This window comes from Lemur catta, chromosome 4 (genome assembly GCF_020740605.2).
Source record: "Lemur catta isolate mLemCat1 chromosome 4, mLemCat1.pri, whole genome shotgun sequence".
Taxonomy (NCBI): Eukaryota; Metazoa; Chordata; class Mammalia; order Primates; family Lemuridae; genus Lemur; species Lemur catta.
Genome location: NC_059131.1, coordinates 94260739 through 94278880, shown reverse-complemented (window position 1 = coordinate 94278880; position 18142 = coordinate 94260739). Strand labels below are relative to the sequence as shown.

Below are 18142 nucleotides of genomic sequence, written 5' to 3'. Positions count from 1 at the left end.
CAGCTGAGACATTTCTAAATTATTCCTGAACGTGAACTCTTCAGCCACGTGTGTTTATCACCTGCGAAGCCTGTATGGATTAGCAGGCCACGTCCTGGCAGCAGCCAATGAGCTAGCCTGATCCCATCAGTGACAATTGCCAAGGACCAGGAGTCATTGTTTGGCGGCGAGGGTCCCCCCCCACCCCCCAACACCCCAGCTACCTTCATCTCTCAGCCACACTTATCTGGCAGTGAAGCCATCCAAATGGTAATGTAGTATGTCAGATAGTCATTTAATTACTGTGATCTTTCTTGTAGCAATTATGATTTGCTTTCATGCAGATAATGGCAAACGGGAAGATAAAAGCCACTCAGTGGCGAACACTGTGGGCTTGGGCTCTTGGGATGATAAGCACAGGCTACCTTCATGGTGTTTGCGTGTGGGCGTGAGTTAACATCTCCAAATGAGTTATGAGCTCTGCTTTCAAAATGTAATTGAAATGCAATTCAAAGGAAATCCAGTTTTGAGAGAATAATAAAAATATTTTATGATATCTAGTATTCATACCAAAAACTGGGCATATTTTACTGAATTTATTCCATTCACATTTCGCTGATTACCCTGGTCTGTTGGTGTGTGGTTTTTCCCTTTCTCCAATTGGTGGGTGTGTCCCCACCTGCAGCCGTGTGACGTGAGTCTCGCCCTGAGTGTTCCTGCAGCTCTGATTGCACCAAACGTGTTTCTGTGTAGGGTTAATAGAGACTCAGAGGTTAATTAAAATAAAGATTGTTACTAAATGACCACTATTTCTTTTTTAACCTTTGCTCATGCACCACAAGAAGGGGAATTTGAGTAAGGTTGAGAAATAAACTCAGTGGAACGGCTCCTCCCTGGGTGGGTGCAGTGAACGTTTGCTTTCTCGCTTCCTAGCATCCATTTCTCTTTCTCAACAGCACCTTAGTGTGGAGGGTAGTATCACTGGATATGGTCTGTGTGTCCCCACCCCAGGCAAAGGATGCCACATGATCTGCTTCGGGCCAGTTGGAGATACCCCTGAGCAGAGGAACAAAGAGACTGAAACATAACAGAGTTCAGTGCAGCCCGTTCAGCAGCTTCTGACCCAACCTGTCCTGCAGCGAGAGCTGGTGGTTGGTGGTTCCAGGTTCCTGCCTCCATTGTCCAGAGTTTCCTTGCTGCCTACCTGTTCCAAGTCTAGCTCTTTATTCTCCTGCCAAGTCTTTGAGTGCCAGTATCCTTCCCATGTATCCCTTTGTTAGAGAGTCGCTTACTCTGCCTCCAGCCAAAGGACCCTGATTGATATATGTCGGTAGCAGCCTGAGTCTGGCTCTGCCACTTACCGCCTTTGTGATGAAGGACAAATTGACCTCGGAGGTTCACTGTCCTCATCTCTAAAATGGGACCAAGATTACAACTTATTTCATAGAGGCCATATGGCTTAAATATGATATTTCAAGTAGAACATTGAGTAGTTTGGAAAATAGTAATGTTCACTAAATAGTGGCTGCTTCTGTTACTCTTAAAATCAAATGAAGGTCTTATTATTACTACTCCTAACAGTATGTGACATATAGTAGATATTTTAAAAAATACTAGTTTCTTTTCTCCTTCCCCTCTCCTCCAAACAAACTGAAACCTTCCTGAGGTGGGAAGAAGAGCAAATATCTGTGGTCCCCTACTCTACACTTGAACTTGACCGACAGGATTACACCTTGACTGAAGAACGAAAGTGGAGGCATTAGGAGAATAAGTGGGTATCCCTCAGCCCCTCCTGAGTGACCGGAAAGTGGGGTATGTCCCTGTTTTGTCCTGCTCAGCTCAGCCCTAGCAAGTATGTTCGAGCAGCCACGTGACCCATTGGTGCGATTCTGATGCCAGCTGCCACGGCGGAGGCCCAAACCGCGCATGCATCTGGTTGCCTGGCAGCACCTGACAATACTGCATGAGCCAAGGTGATCACAGCCCACGTTCAGAAGCAGCAAAGCCAGTCGTTCTTTGTAGGCCTGATGGCTCAGATCAAACTGCAGGATCCAGAGGTGGGTCCTGACCCACAGCCACCTTCTCCTCCCCCCTGGCGCTTGGCAACACATTTTGCCATGCTGCACAGTCCAATATAATTTACACCACAGGATATCAGGATGAAAGTTTCTTCCTAAGAGAATTCTTAAGGACACTCCCCTATTCAGAGCCCCTCAGGGCTCCCGACTGCAGGAAGAATACAGTCTGAACTTGTCTGCCCCACGTCCAAGCCTCCTCTGACCTGGCCACAGGCTGTCTTTCCGGCTTTATCTTGCACAGCTTGTGTTCCCGCCTCCGCAGCCAGCCCAGGGCGATGCTCGCTGTCCCGACTGCCCATCTTCTGGCCTCTCACCCTCCTGCTCTGCTATGGCGGTTTCCCTGCCAAGAGCATCGTCTTCCCAGTCACCGCTAGCCGTCCCGCTGCATCTGTTCCCGCACATGATGAATCCCCCTACCTGCTCCCCGCAATCCATGTCAGATGTCACCTCTTCTTCCAACTCTTTGGACACCTTCTTTGCCAAGCTGTGGTCACTCTCCCTTCCTGATGACAGCAGTAGTAATGACAATTGACACACATACAACACTTACTGTTTTAAACCTTTTGCCTATACTAACTCTTAATTCTCACACCAACCCTATGAAGGTACTATAATGACCCCCATTTAAAAATGGGGAAACTGAGGCCCAGAGAGGCTAGGTAAATTTATCACAGAGCTAGTGAGTGGCAAAGCAAAGATTTGAACTTAGGCGTTTTTCTTCCTGCTCTGCTTTCAACCATTAGTCTAAGCCACATTTCTCTCTCTCTTGGGAGTTTTTTTTATCTTTCTTATAGCATTTAGAATACTATAGTTAGTATCTATTAGTGAATGATAATCAGGCTACTCATTACCATCTGTTATTATCATCTACAGCCATACATTGCTTAATGGTGGGGATACGTTCTTAGAAATGTGTCATTAGGCGATTATGTTGTGTGAACATCACAGGGTGTATTTACACAAACCCAGATGGTACAGCCTACTATACACCCTATGTGGTGTGGCCCATTGCTCCTAGGCTACACACCTGCACGCATGTTACTGTGCTGAATAGGCAGTTGTAACACAATGGTAAATATTTGTGTATCTAAACATATCTAACGTAGAAAAGGTACAGTAAAAATATGCTATCATAATGTTATGGTGCGGTCCCATTGATAGAAACGTCATTATCATGTGCACAACTGTATTTATTATTAGTATAACAAAAGTGCCAGGCACTATTCTAATTTTTGGACATTTTTTTCTCATTAGTGATGAATTTGTGTTAATTTGGCAGTGTGCAAAGAGTGGTAAACAGGGAGTGAGAAGAATCCTCTGTCTAGGTCCTGGCTTTGGGTTTTACTAGCACCTTGGGTAAGTGGCTTCACTGATCTGATCCCAGTTTCCTCGTCTGTAGAATGAGGGGCCTGGACTAGATGATTCCTGAAGTCTTCCCTAGCAGCGAGTTTGGGAATCTATAAAATGGGGACAGTACCACATATGCCACAAAGAATGGGGAAGCTGTAATGAGGTGATTATGAAGTTTTCTCATGCAATATGTGTGTTTGTACATACATACATTCTTGTTTTCTCATTCATTCTCTATATGTATGTACATATATACATACAGTACTCCCCCCTCATTTGCAGTTTTGCTTTCCAAGGTTTCAGTTACCCATAGTCAATTGCAGTTCAAAAATATTAAGTGGAAAATTCTAGGCATAAACAATTCAGAAGTTTTAAATCATGTGCCATTCCGTGTGCTGTGATGAAATCTCACACTGTCCTGCTCTGTCCCACCCGGGACGTGAATTGTCACTTTGGTCAGTGCATCCACACCTGACATCCAACCATTGCAGGGCTCAGTGGTCCAGGATCATCCAGAGCAGATGATCTTCCTTCTGATGTCGTGTGAGAAGGCCAGCAGCATAGCCTGATGCTATGTCACAATGCCTACATCATGCATCTCACTCATCTCATCACGTAGGCATTTTATCATCTCACATCATCACAAGAAGAAAGGTGAGTACAGTACAATTAGGTATTTTGGGAGAGAGAGAGAAACCACATTCACATAATTTTTATTACAGTATATTGTTATTTTTCTGTGTTATTATTAGTTATTGTTGTTATTCTCTTCCTGTGCCTAATTTATAAATAAAACTTTACCATGTGAGTGTATAGGATTTGGTACTATCTGTAGTTTCAGGCATTCACTGGGAGTCTTGGAATATATTCCTTGCAGATAAAGGGGGAGAGACAGAAAGAGAGAGAGAATGAATGAGAAGACTTCATGCATCATCTCATCACAGCTTCATCATACCGTGTGTGTGTGTGTGTGTGTGTGTGTGTGTGTGCATTGTACACCAGCTATATACCATGCACTGTTCTCAGCACTGAGGACCTGGAATGAATATAACAAAGTCCCTGTTGTCTTGGAGAGGGAGATGCTGAAAATAAACCTATAATTAAATATGTAACTCAAGGTCAAGTAGTGATAAGTGCTATGAAGGAAAGTAAAACCAGAGAAGGGGATTGAGAGTCAGGGTGGTAGCAGACAGGGGTGAGCATCCTGAGAAGGAGATTAGGGCCTCAGTCCAAGCAGGGATGATGGTGGCTTGAATGAAGGTGCTAGAGGTGGAAGTGGGTAAGAAGTACTGGAAGTCAATACATCTTGTGAAGGTAAAGCAGAGCCCGAGGATTTGCTGATGGATTGAATGAGGTGAGGCAGAGAAAGAGATGAGGTGAGGATGACTCCAGGGTTTTGGCTGGCACATAGTTTGTGCCATCTACTAAGAGAGGGAATAGCAAGGGAGAGGCAGCCTCGAGGGAACATCAGGAGTTCAGTTTAAGAGGCCTATCGGACATCCAGATGGAGGTGATGCGTCCACAGCTGGATATCAGAACAAGTTCAGTTGAGAGGTCTGAGCCAGTGAAGTGGGCACAGAGATGACAGTGACAGCCACTGGGCTGATGAGATCCCTGGGGGTAAAGGTGGGGATGAGTGGGAGTTACCAAAGAGAGCCAAACCCTGTCTCAATTTGTACAATTCTACCTGCAAGTGCTCTTTGAAAACTAAAGTACCCCATGCCCATGATTCAGCTGGTGAAGACACCGGTGTGTTAAACTGCCCGTCATCCACCATGCGGCTAGCAAGAACTCTTGGGGACATGGAGTTGGCTGATTCTGAGCAGATCTATAGGTGGCCTCTTGCACCTTAGCTATTGCCCATGGAGTATGACTTAAAAGGCCCCAGGAGGGCTACCTGTCTTCCAAACGGAGCCTTGAAATACCGTGAGTTCAAATGCATTCCTCTGACTTACACAGTTATCTCTAGGAGTATCTTGTGGAAATATGGTTTTACCCAAGAGAGATTGAACTGCTAATAAATCATTTGGTGCTGATATAGAAGAGTAAAAAGAGCCTGGAATGTGTAGTGGAAAGTTCTGGTTTGAGCAGACAGTTGTTAGTTATATGACCCTGGGAAAGACACTTAACCTGTCTGAATCTCAGATATTTTGCCCATAAAATGGGAAAAGCTGTTCTCATCCCACTTGTCATAGAGTGTTGACTATCAAATGAGAGAGTGTCTGTGAAAGTGTTTTGTTAGCCTTCAGTGCTATAAAAATAATGCGTTTAATTTTTTAAAAGTTTGTAAAGTCTTTTAACATAGCATGCTCCATTTCAAGCTCATAGTAAGCTCAGTGGGGTGGACAGAGCAGGTATTACTAAATAGTTGTTGAATGAATGAATTAATTTTCAGGGTGACTTATTAGAGAACAGTAGTTTTCAAACTTTTAAAATGCCAGACCATAAGAAATATGTGAAAATAGGCATATATGTGTGTTTATTCCTATGCTCATATTCAAAAAGAACAGCTTCATCAAGCCAGGCATGGTGGTAACCACCCTTAGTCCCAGCTATTTGGGAAGGTGAGGCAGGAGGATTGCTTGAGCCCAGGAGTTCAAGTCCAGCCTGGGCAACATAGTGAGACCTTGTTTCTAAAAAAGAAAAGAAAAGAAAAGAAAAGCTTCATGAAACATGCATTCCTTACTGCATGGGATGCATTCTGATATATTCTGTTTTATTCTATATCTTTTTTTTTTTTTAAAGAAAATGAGCATTGCAATTAATACATGGTGACCAATTTAGAAAACAGTGTTATGGAACATGCAGTTGGGCAAGTCACTTGGGTTATCCGGGAGGTTTCTCCCAGCTCCTGCATTTGCTCCTGATCCTGAAGGATAAAGAAGTTAGGAGGCTATGGGAATAGGCACATAAGCATATGACAGCTTGAAGATTTACTGCATTTAACATGCTTTTGGTTTTTCTTGGCCTATGTGAGGAAGTAGAAGTCTAATGAATGCTTAGTATTTTGGCAATTACTGTTTGAGAAAGGTTTGATTTTAGTCACACATATGTCATCGAGACTATGGAGAGATTTGCAAAGGTCACTTTCACATCAAAGACAGCTTCCATAGCCAAAGTCCTTGGGCCCCCAGATGTGTTTCAGAGGCAAGAGTTTGTGGAATCTGAAATGTGATGTTCTCTATATTACGTGTCATGCCCCGCAGAGTCTCAAGCGGCAGCCAGTGATCAAACACATTAATTTTTCTTCAGCAAATGTATGAATATTCACACTCCACGGGACAAAGACCAAAAATGCCCTCAGAGCAGCTTAGGTCACTCACAAGATAGGAAAACATTTTCAGTTTTCAGAACTTCCAGGATTTCAGAGGGCAGGAAATAAAATTTTGTTGTCCAGTCATCATGTTTTTCCTTTTCAACATCCAGCGTGAACATTTATCCCTTTAGGGGACCAATATTTAGATCCATGCCCAACACATAGGTCGCATCCAGAAAATATTTGTTGGCCTAATGATTGAGATCAAGTACAGCTTATAGAAAACTCTTGTTCTGATCAAACCACTGTTGAGAAAATAACCCTCTAGTTCCTTTCTGAGTCCCTTCAGTTTTAAGCCATTTCTTTTTTTTTGTTTTTAATTTTAAGAGGTTTATTCTGAGCCAAATTTGAGGACCATGACCTGAGCAATGCCCAAGAAGCCTTGAGCAAGTAGACTCTCTGTGGTTGTTAACCCATTTCTTATAAGTGGGTGGAAACCTTGTTGTTTCCACTTGGTTCTCTCACAAGGAACGGGGGAGGGATGCTTGTGGAGTTTTAAAAAAATTTTTCCATCTTCCTTCAGGCCTTGCATCTGAGGAAAGAAGAGACAGGCCCACTAGTTTTAGAGGAGTTGGTTGAATCAATAAAACCAATAAAACTTTATTACTCATTTGTTCTAGGTCCAGAAAATTTCCCAAATTCAAAATTATTCTTTCTTAGTTTCCTTGTGCAAAGACTACAAACTAGATGTAGTAACCAATGCTGTGAATATTCGGAGTTTTTGTTTTTTGGCACAGAATGCTTAGTTTGTCAGGAATTGGGGTTCCACAGGCTTGGCTCTATAAAGATCTGGGTTCCAATTCTGTCTCTGCCAATCTCTTGGCGCATTCCATAAACTCTTTCACTTAAGCCTCACTTTCTCATTGATGAAGTATCAATGACAAACACAGTAACCTCATTGTGGTGTTGTGGGGATTAAAGGAGGTTATACGTGTAAAGCATTTGTCATGAAACCTTGTTTTTTTGTTGTTGTTAATACGAAGACAAAGGGTGACCATATTAATCCTCTTTATCATTGTGGTGACTAAGCAGAAGCACAGAGCAGGAGTGAATAGAATCTCTACCCATCCACACTCTCAGATTCTCTGATAGAGACTATATAAGTCAGGATGGGGTAAGTTGTGCTTCAGTAACAAACCGAATCTCCATACCTTGACGCCTCAATAATTTATTTCTGGATCACACAAAGTTTTCTACAGACCCAAATGGCTCTTCAGGGCAGTTGTCAGCTCTGGTCTGCGCTCCATGCTCTGTTCCTCTTACAGCAGCTCCACAGTGACGCACATGTCACTATTGTTGCCACAGGGGAGGAGAAAGCCCGGCAATTCGTACCTTGACTCTCAAATGCCTTCATTCTGGAAGTGACTCATGTCCATTGGAAATCCCATTTTATTGGATAAAGCAAGTTTCATGGTTCTGCCTTACACCGAAGCAGTGGGGAAGGACAGTCCTGCCATGTGCCTGGAAGGAAAGGAGAACTAGAAATATCAGCATGAATGTTGACCTGATAGACTTTTAGCCCTTCCTCACTCTGGTATAAATTGCTGTTGTAGACACAGCTTCAACCCCAGCACCCTGTCCAACCAAGTGGCTGTCCTCAAGCCCCTGCTACATAGAGATTCTAGAACTGCCGCTGTCGCAATTTTTGGAAATCATTAAGCCCGCTGTCCTAGACCAGGCAGAGGCAGCAAGTCCTGGGTACTTGGAGTGAGTCATACATGCTAGACTGGAGCTCCCACCCCCTGTTTTCCCCTCCACCCTTCACCTCCAGTGATATTGGACAGTGGTGTTAAAGTTGTGGGCTCTTCAAGTTGGAGAGCACCCTCGTCTTCTGGTGTGAGGCCCAGGGAGTGCACGTGTGTTCGTTCCTTGTGTTTTATGGCTTTCCCAAGGTTCCGATAGTTCACGATGGTCCCATTGCTGGATCTACCTTCTACGTTATTTATCCTCTAGAAGCCTAAACATCCCAAGCACAGTAGCTTATATTGTCTGGTTTCCTGTTCTAATTTTAGTCCTTTCTAATGCCTCAGCCTTATGTTTGCTGGTTGTTCATAGCTGCCAGCTAGGAGGATCTGTGTGACCTTTTTATTTCCATCTAGTTTTTTGTTCTTTGTTTCCGATCGGAAGGATAGGAAAGAGGACATTTTTATCAGCTGCATGACAGGGACCAAACTTTCACTGTTTTAGAGTGAAACGGAAATTCCATCCCATTCTCCAACACCCTCCCCCACCCACTTCTCAGAGTATTCTATTGTTGTTTTAATGAGGTTTTGCATACAGTCATGCGTTACCTAACAATGGATGTGTTCTGAGAAATGTGTCATTAGGCAGTTTCATCATTGTGCAAAACATCCTAGGATGCACTTTCGCAACCCGAGATGGTGTAGCCTACTACACACCTAGGCTGTATGGTACAGCGTATTGCTCCTGGGCTACAAACCTGTACAGCATGTCACTGTACTGAATACTGTAGGCATTTGTAACACAATGGCAAGTATTTGTGTATCTAACCATATCTAAACATAGAAATACGGTATTTTAATCTTATGGGACCACTGTCATATAAGTGATCTGTCGTTGAGTGAAATGTTATTATGCAGTGCATGACTGTATAGGCGTTTTGGCCAGATGCAGTAAAATACAGTACATGTTTGTTGTTTAGAATCCCTCTGTGCTACAAAAGGTGGCACAGATGCCCACCTGAATGGCTTTGTGACTATGCCTTGACCCCGCACTTGTGGGCTATTGCTAGCCTCTTGGTCCCTCTAGGCCATTTTAGCTGGTTCTAACTTTTGAGACCCCGTGAAGCTTGAGGCCTCTGGAGCCTGAGTTTTCAAAGTGTGGGCTGAATAGGCATCCTCTGTGCCATATGCTGATGTGCTAAGTAAGAATGCAGATTCCTGAGCCAGGCCCCACAGATTTCGATTCAGTGGGTCTAGGCTGGAGCCCAGAATGTGCATTTTAACAAGCCTCCCAGGGGGACCGACAGCAGTGTTTTCCCGGGTTCCTTGCTGATGCCAAAGACTTGCCACAGCAGGGCGGGGTGGGACTACAGGGAGGTGTCCCACCTTTAGCTAGAATAGCTCCACTGCGAGCTGTTTTATAAATGAGGTTTCAGCCTGAGGTTCGTTCTACTGATGAAAATAAATAATATTGAATAAAATTAAGAACTGCAGAGTTTCTGCTCTTCAAATCCTGGGCCAATGGGTCTTAGCAGAGGCCTCCGTGCCTGTTTTCTACCAGGTACCTTAGACCCAGAAGCAAAGAAGGCCGTTCCCACTTCCGCAGCCCCGTTCGGACCAGGCCTTGTGGCGGTCCCAATGGCTTTTCTCCTGGGCCGTCTCAGATTGCTGTTCAAGGTCAGGGAACTTGATTTCCCATTTTGCCAGTAAGGCCCTCACCTGTTCCCCTTCAATAGACCGATGTCACATCTACTGCAACTTCCAGTGTCTCCGTGCACAGGGATTGTTTTCCCCAAAGTCGGAAGACACCGAGTGTCTTTGGGGCCTCAAGCTGGAGTCTGACAAATTGAAGGGATAAAGGTGGCTGTCTCTGGGTCACTGGTACTCACAGCCCTGACAGCGGAGGCTGCTGGTTCCGGGAAAAGAACTGAAGGAGCAAGGGCAGATCTGTTAAATTGTGTGTAAATGGTATTTTTTCCTGTGAAATCTCAATACCTCCCTTAGGACGCTGCAGTTTAGGTTCTCGAGCCACTCTCCTCTGATACTTACTCACTGGGGATTTTACTCCTGAGAAATCACTGCGGCAACAGAACCGTTTGGCCTCCATGAAGACGATGTCAAAGTCTCAAAATCCAGGACGTTTTAAGGCAGGATTCCAACCTCATTACTGCCAGGAATAAAAATTCATCCAAGGTGGAAGTGTCCTCTTTTAGAACTCAAATCCGTCTCAGAATGGCTTTTCTTTCCCCTTTGTTTTTGAAGCTAAGCAATTACTTTTTTTTAAGAAAAAAAAATTGTGCTAATGCACAAAACTCTCTTTTTCCCCTTTCATTTATTTGAAATTGAACTTAACAAAGTCAGTCCCGAGCAAGCACTATATATGAGTAATGCTTTTTGTCCATAAAAGAGCATTGACTCCAATGGTACGAGTGCTGATTCTCGCTCTGCTTTGTGTGAGCGTCCATAATGACAGAGTGCTCGTGTCAGAGTGTATAATGAAACTATAAATTGTTTTCATGAATGCTCTGAATTTGGTCTTTTACGGGGCAAATTCAAAAGGTATTTAGTGCCACATTTCACATATGTGAATAACACCAGACAGTGCAATATATCCAATAAAACGTAAAGAGCCCTCTTTGGGCCCACGCTGCCCGGTGTGATGGGTGAGTTAGGGCAGGTGGTTCGTGGCACGGGGCAGTGTGGAGAGGGAGGGACGGAGAAATCCCGTAACTCTGAGGCAGGAGTCTCAGCCAGGTGCACCCGGCTGTTTTGGGAGAATTCAAAGTGTGGCTAAAATACTTAGCTCCTAAAATCGGTATCTGGATGGTGGATGCCTGCACTTGAATCACAGAAGAAGTTATACATATCATGGCCACGTTGGTGAGCAAATTCATAAGGAGAAAATGTCAGCTGGATTTTGTGGGCAGGTGTAATCTATTGCAGTGATTTATGGTTCAATTAAATTACTTTTAATAACATTTTTGGGTAATTCTTTTATTATAGAAGCTGGGTTTATCCTAGAAAATTTAGAAAATACAGAAAAGCATAAATAAAAATGTAAAAACATGGGTAAATAATTTTGCTACCAAAAGATCATTGTTAGCAATATTTTATAAAGTTTTATTTAAATATCTTTGTATACCTATCATCTTGTAATATTTTAATAAAATTTTAATAAAATTTTACATAATCTTACCTGGTTATATAAATCATTTCTAAACAAAATTGGGATCCAGCTATCTATTTACCCATCTATGTACCTTTTAAAAATATTCTGGTTTTTAACTTAATTGTTAATTAAATTATTTTATCTGACCCAGTTTGGCAAAGTTCATAAACATCCAAGATTTTGGTTCTCTTGGGAGGGGACTACATGTTAGACATGGTAGCAGCCTTTATGTACATGTCATTTACCGACGAATGTATCTGGGTATATGATCTCTAAAAAGGAGAAAGACACCCCCCGAGGTGTGTTAAGTACAGCGTGCATTAAATGGTGGCCTGTGGATGTTGTTGACTAATTGCTTGGTTTGTTTGCTTTGCAGTACCTGGTGTGTAAAAGGAAGCTGGAGAGTAAGAAGGAAGCCCTGCTGATCCTTTCCAAGGAGCTGGACACGTGTCAACAGGAAAGGGACCAGTACAAACTCATGGCCAATCAGCTCCGAGAGCGCCACCAGTCCCTGAAGAAGAAGTACCGAGAGCTGATAGTACGTATTACACCATGGCAACTTTTCCTGTTCTCCCAGTTAAGATATAAAGAGGGGACTTTCATGTGCTGTTTCTTCAAAAATGATGAAATCCAAACAATTTGAAAGTAGAAACAGTAAGGAGTGAAAGGCACATACATATTTTTATATGCATATGTATGTACGTGCTTCCAGACTGCTTGCTCTGGCACCTGTGAACATACACGTGCCACAGACACCCCCTTATCCACAGGGGACATGTTCCAAGACCCCCAGTGGATGCCTGAAACTGCAGGTAGTAGGGACCCTGTATACACTGTCTTTTTTTGATTTGATAGTTGAGCCGGCTCCCAGGTGACTAACGGGTGGATGGCTTTGACAGCACAGATGTGCTGGACGAAGGGCTGACTCACATCCCAGTTGGGACAGAGCAGGATGGTGAGAGATTCCATCACGGTACTCAGAACAGCGTGTGATTTAAAACTTATGAATTGCTTAGTTTTGGAATTTTCTACTTAATATGTTTGGACCATGGTTGATCTCAGGTAACTGAGACCAAGGATAAGGGGGACTAATGTATGTATAATTATTTACTTATTAATTTATTTGTATGGAGTTTCTTAAAAAAGGATTCTTATAAATCTGCACTAATACAGAGGCCACTAGCTACAGGTGGCTATGTAAATTGAATTTTAAATTAGTTAGAATTAAATAAAATAAGAGACTCAGTTTCTCAGTCTGACTTGTCACATCTCGGGGGCTGAGTCGCTGCTGGTGGCTGGCGGATACTGTATCGGGCAGTGTGGCTGTGGAACCCTGCCGTGGTGGCTACTGCACCGGACAGTGTAGGGAGAGGACATTTCCATCATTCAAGAGTGTTCTATTGGACAGCGTTGTATAAATGTTGTTCTAAAACATGCTCTTTTCACTCAGCTTTATTTCGGACATCTTCCTAGGCCATACATACAGATTTAACTCAGTCTTTAGACAGTTGCATAGTAATCCAGAGTGTGGCTGTATCCATCATTTTCATAACCTTTCCCACATCCTGGGCTTTTAGATTTTCTCTAGGTTTGTATATGGCAATATTTTTAAGGATGCAAATGATACTGAAATGGAGGACACCAACTGCCTAGTGCTATATCACATTCTTTTTTCTTTTTTTCTCATTAATGCAATCTCTTTTAAGTGCAAATGCTATCACTAACCATCTATGTTGGGATCATTGAGCTGCCCTGGAGTAGAAACAGAATAGAAAGATTCCTTAGGTTAAAATAATGTTGACTTATATGTGAACAGCGTCAGATATAAGATTACTCATTTAGTGAGCATTTACTTATTCACCTGTGATATTTGTATTCCCAGATGGCATGGAGGGAGAGGAATTGAATCCTTTTAAAGTCAAAAAATCTAATAGGACTAGTGTTTTATTTTGAGCAAATCCTATCTCCCCCCGCATTGTTCTGCCCATAGAGAAAACTCATGTGTGTGTGTGTGTGTGTGTGTGTGTGTGTGTGCACATCCCCCTTGCTGTTCCTTTGGTTTTAACTACTTAAAAGAGAAACTCAAACCAAATGAAATATTGTCTCAGTTTAAGCTTTGCTCAAAAATAATTTTGGTAAATCCAGGTTTTTTGATTCACATAATTTTCAAAAATATATAGGTTTGGTCCTAATTGGAACTGATTCCCTAGAGGTTTTTCCGAAATTACTCTGGTTCAGTTTATAGTTAGTTTTTTAAAAAGTATATTTGAGATTGGTTCTGCACATTACTGGTTGCAGGGTGGGGAGGTCTGAATTTAGATTCATAGCTTTGTTCAGTTCCTTGAATCTAAGCACATCTATTTTTTTAAAAAAGAATAAAATGTAATATTTGTTTCTTTGTAGGATGGAGATCCATCACTTCCTCCTGAAAAAAGGAAACAGGTGAGATTTATTCCCGATCTCAGACTGTTTTCCCGATGCCTTACAATTGGAAGGATCAGGGAATCTCAAAATGTATACAGGACTTCTTTTAATTTCCTGGAATCCTTTGTGTTACTGGGAGGAGTGAGTGGCGGGGATTCTAACTACGAAGAGGGGTTGGCAGTGGGGTAAAAGAAACCGGTGCAGTCTAACAGGGTGGAGGAGGGTGCACCAGTTGACTGCATTCCCTTTCTTGTTGGGAATCCTGTTGGGAAACACAGTGGAGGGCTCATGACTATAGCACTTGAGCTTACTGTTCTGTGGGTGCATATTGTCCTGTTGGTGCATACTATTCATTGGGTGTGTACTGTTCATTGGGTGCATACTGTTCTGTGGGTAACTACCATTCTGGGGGTGCATACTGCTCCGTTTATTTTCTGCCACTTCACACTTTTAAGAGCCACCTTCTTCCCTCAAAGCTCACAGGCCATTTACTTTCTTTTCCCTGGCATGATAGCCAACACTGTTTATTGGCTGATCCACTTTGTCCCCACTGATTTTAGATGCCCATTTTCATCATTGAACAAATCTTTATATATATGTGGATCTGCTTCTTGAATTTCTGTTCCATTCTGTTGAGCCTTCCTGTATACTCATGTGGTTCTTCCACATTATTGTTTTTTTTTTAATTTAAATTTTAGAGACAGGGTCCTACTCTGTTGCCCAGGCCGGCGTGCAGTGGTATCATCATAGCTCAAACTCTTGGACTCAGAAAATCCTGCTGCCTCAGCCTCCCAAGTAGCTGAGACTACAGGCTCATGCCACCACGCCCAGCTAATTTTTAACAAATTTTCTGTAGAGACGGGGTCTCACTGTGTTGACCAGGCTGTTCTTGAACTCCTGGCCTCAGGCGATCTTCCCGCCTCAGCCTTCCCAGCCACTAGGATTATATGTGTGAGCCACCGCACCTGGCCTATTCTAATTGCTTTTGTTTTATGATACTTTTAATATCTATTTGGGCAAATCTCTTTTGCTTTGCTCTTTTTTCAAAAGACATTTTTATACTTTTTCCAAATAAAACTTAGAAACATTTTATCAAGTTCTCTTCTAATGCCCCCTCCCACAAATCCTATTGGTATTTTGATTGGGGTTTTGTTAAATTTATAGAGTAACATAAACACTGGCAGACTTACTGGATTTCATCTCTCTCTAATATACATATGTGTGTGTATATATGGAGAGAGAGCGTGCATGCTTTTCCCAAAGATATCTTTGCTAGAATTCTCATTAACTTCACATTTCTTCTATACTGACATGCTCCAAATAACAGCTTTTTGTGGGCTTAAAGGGAGCCTACATGAGGGTGATGTTAATGCTGTGTGTTTTGTGTTACGGAAAAGCCTCTGCCCCAAGCAGGTCTTCAGACCTGGTGGATGCAAAAAATAAGAACACAGGAATTCTATGGTCTCCACAGCTGCAGTGGCTACCCCAGCATCCTGCTTCTTTCTGTTCATTCATGATGCCCCTGGTGCCACATGTAAATTCCTTGGGGTCATTACCTTGAGATTTTTGATGCTGGTGAACAAGGTGCCCAACACACACGCATGCATGTACACACACATGCATGTGCACAAGCACACAAGCGCACACAAGCACACACATGCACACACACGCATGCACAAGGCTTGTACCCTTAAAGAACAGCTCAGTCCCCCGGTTGCCCATTCAGTCACTCGGTGCACTCACTCCCACACTCCCTTCCTGTTTTAAGTGATTGTTTTACAAGGCTCCAGGTTTGGTCTAAAGTCAAATTTTTCTGGGAACCAATTGATTTTTTTTTTCTAAACCAAATTACATAGAAATGTATCATTAATGTTTAAAAATTGGAATTCTTCATCTCAAATTGCTAGGTGTTTCTAGTTTCATGGTTTTGGTGGTTCTAAGCAGCCACCTTTGCTGCCATTTTAGAGTTTGTTAGTATTCATGAAGGCATTTTACAGTTTTAAATGAATTCACATTCCGTAACTTTATAATAAAAAATTTACATTGACTGAGGAGAATCTGATGAATTCCAGTAAGTCTGTCAAGCTGCATTCTTATAGCTCTAAAAATACAAGTTCAATGTCCTACACATTGGCTTTGTAGCTTTTAATGTGACATTTAGTTTCTGTCCTTTTAGGGTTTAGTATGGTGGGGGAGCTTGGGCTCTGCAGCCTTCCTGCCTGTGTTGGAGCCACTGACTTGCACGAGATAGGATGCTTTGGGGTGCAAGTGACAGAAATTCTAAACTGCTTAAACAATAAAGGAATTGATTACCTTACATAAACAGCAGTTCAGAGGTAGTATGGGTTTTAGGTACTGTGTGGTCTGTGGCTTCATGAAGTTGTCATGTACTTGTTCTCTCCACTGTGCCAAATTTAGCAAATAAAAATACAAGATACCCAGGTAAATTTGAATTTCAAATAGAAATATAGAAATTTTTATAATTTTATTATTTTTTAGTATAAAAGTATGTGCTATGCAATATGGGGGGCATGTTTTTACTAAAATATTATTCATTGTTTATCTGAAATTCAAATCTAACCAGGCATCCTGTATTTTATCTGACAATTCTACCCTTTTACCAATTTTAACATCAGCTTCCTGTGATATTTAGTATCAGCTTCCTTCTATGTCTGGTTCACTGAAGCAGGAGAGACAGAAACCCAGCTGGGAATATAAGTCCTTCCCTCCAGTGGGGCTGGGCCAGTGTAGGACTTGCTCCCCTTCCTGGTCTAATAAGGTTCCCCAGGGGAGTACCACACGCTAACTGGCTGAAATCAATCACCTGGGATGGAAGAGCTTTTAGCAGTCGGCAGGGACATCCACCGAACTAATTGTGTAGCCTTGGGAAGGCTCTTTGGGTGTCTGAGCCTCAGCTTTCTCATCCATAAAATGGGGATAAATATGGTGCCCACCACATCATGTAGCTGTTGCGAACAAGTACGACAAGCAAGTAGAGCCCTCAGCACAGCACCCGGCACAGTGTGAGCGCCAATAAGTGTTTCTCACCTTCTCCTCCTTGTTGGTCCCTTTTTAAAACAATGTGTGTCAGTGTGCTGATTCTGTCCACCATGACTCTTGGCTGTCTACAGGACACACTGCCCTTGTTGAGACCCTCTTGGTTGCACTCGGCAGCTTGAAGTAGCTTGCTCCAAAGAGGAGGTTCTGGCTCATAGACCCTTAGAAGGATTTGGTCGAGCAGCCACCCAGGGGAGACAGAAATGCACCTGGGCCTTAGGAATAGCCACAGCCAGAGCTCGGCGCCCCGGGGCTCTCCTGCTCTCAACTCTCTGTGGCAGCCATCATCTCTTTTTGTGGGCTGCTTTTCCCTCAGGACGGGCAGTGTGGCTGCCAGCTGCACTGGGGTACAGACCCCACACCTTTGGCCACTAGAGAGAGGCGGCTCCCAAGTCCCAGGGGCCAGGCTCTGGCCAGGGCCTGTCTCGGCATCAGACGGTGCAGGCAGCCATCCAGCTGACAAAGGCAGCTCCAACTGTGTCCTGTGAGGGGTGCAGGGCAGACAGTGTCACAAGCATTTGCCTTACATGCCCTTGTAAGACTGTCTTGGGAAGACAAATAGTAGTAACCGCAGCCAATGGTATCGAGTGCTCACTCTTAGCGAGTGCTGGGTACTGCGCCCAGCGCTTTGCTGCGGATACTCTCATTTCATGCTAATACAGTCCTGTGGGGAAGGTACTGTTACTATTATTGCCATCTGACGAATGAGGAAATTGACGTTTTTGGAGGCTGTGGAATTTACCCACAGGATGTAACAGGACTAATTGGTGATGGAGCCAGAGCTCGAACCCCTGCAGCCCGCGCAGACAGAGCTCATGCTAGTAACTACCGTGGCCCAACAAGTGCTCCGTGAGCACCTGCGGGTGTCCAGAGCTCATGTAGACAGGAGGCACACAGCCGTGAACAAAGTCACACCCAGAGCCCTGAGCTTGCAACTTGTAGAGATGGTGATGGCACCTTCCACTTACCCAGGACCATGTCCGTCCACACCCCTGGCCTTGGCATCGTTTTTATTTGTGTCCCTTTCACTCCTCAAGGTGTCTTGGTCTGGACCATCAATAATGTGGGCACCTTAAGTCTAGCAGGG

At 43.3% G+C, this 18142-nt stretch overlaps 1 protein-coding gene across 1 annotated transcript in view; it reads left to right on the top strand.

Moving 5' to 3' along the window:
• Nucleotides 1-18142, top strand: part of CCDC149 (coiled-coil domain containing 149) — a 94922-nt gene that overhangs the window by 20675 nt on the left and 56105 nt on the right. Inside the window, exons 2-3 of the mRNA XM_045550462.1 lie at nt 11951-12112; nt 13978-14016. Of these exons, the coding sequence (XP_045406418.1) occupies nt 11951-12112; nt 13978-14016 (201 nt within the window). The remainder of the gene's footprint in view (nt 1-11950; nt 12113-13977; nt 14017-18142) is intronic.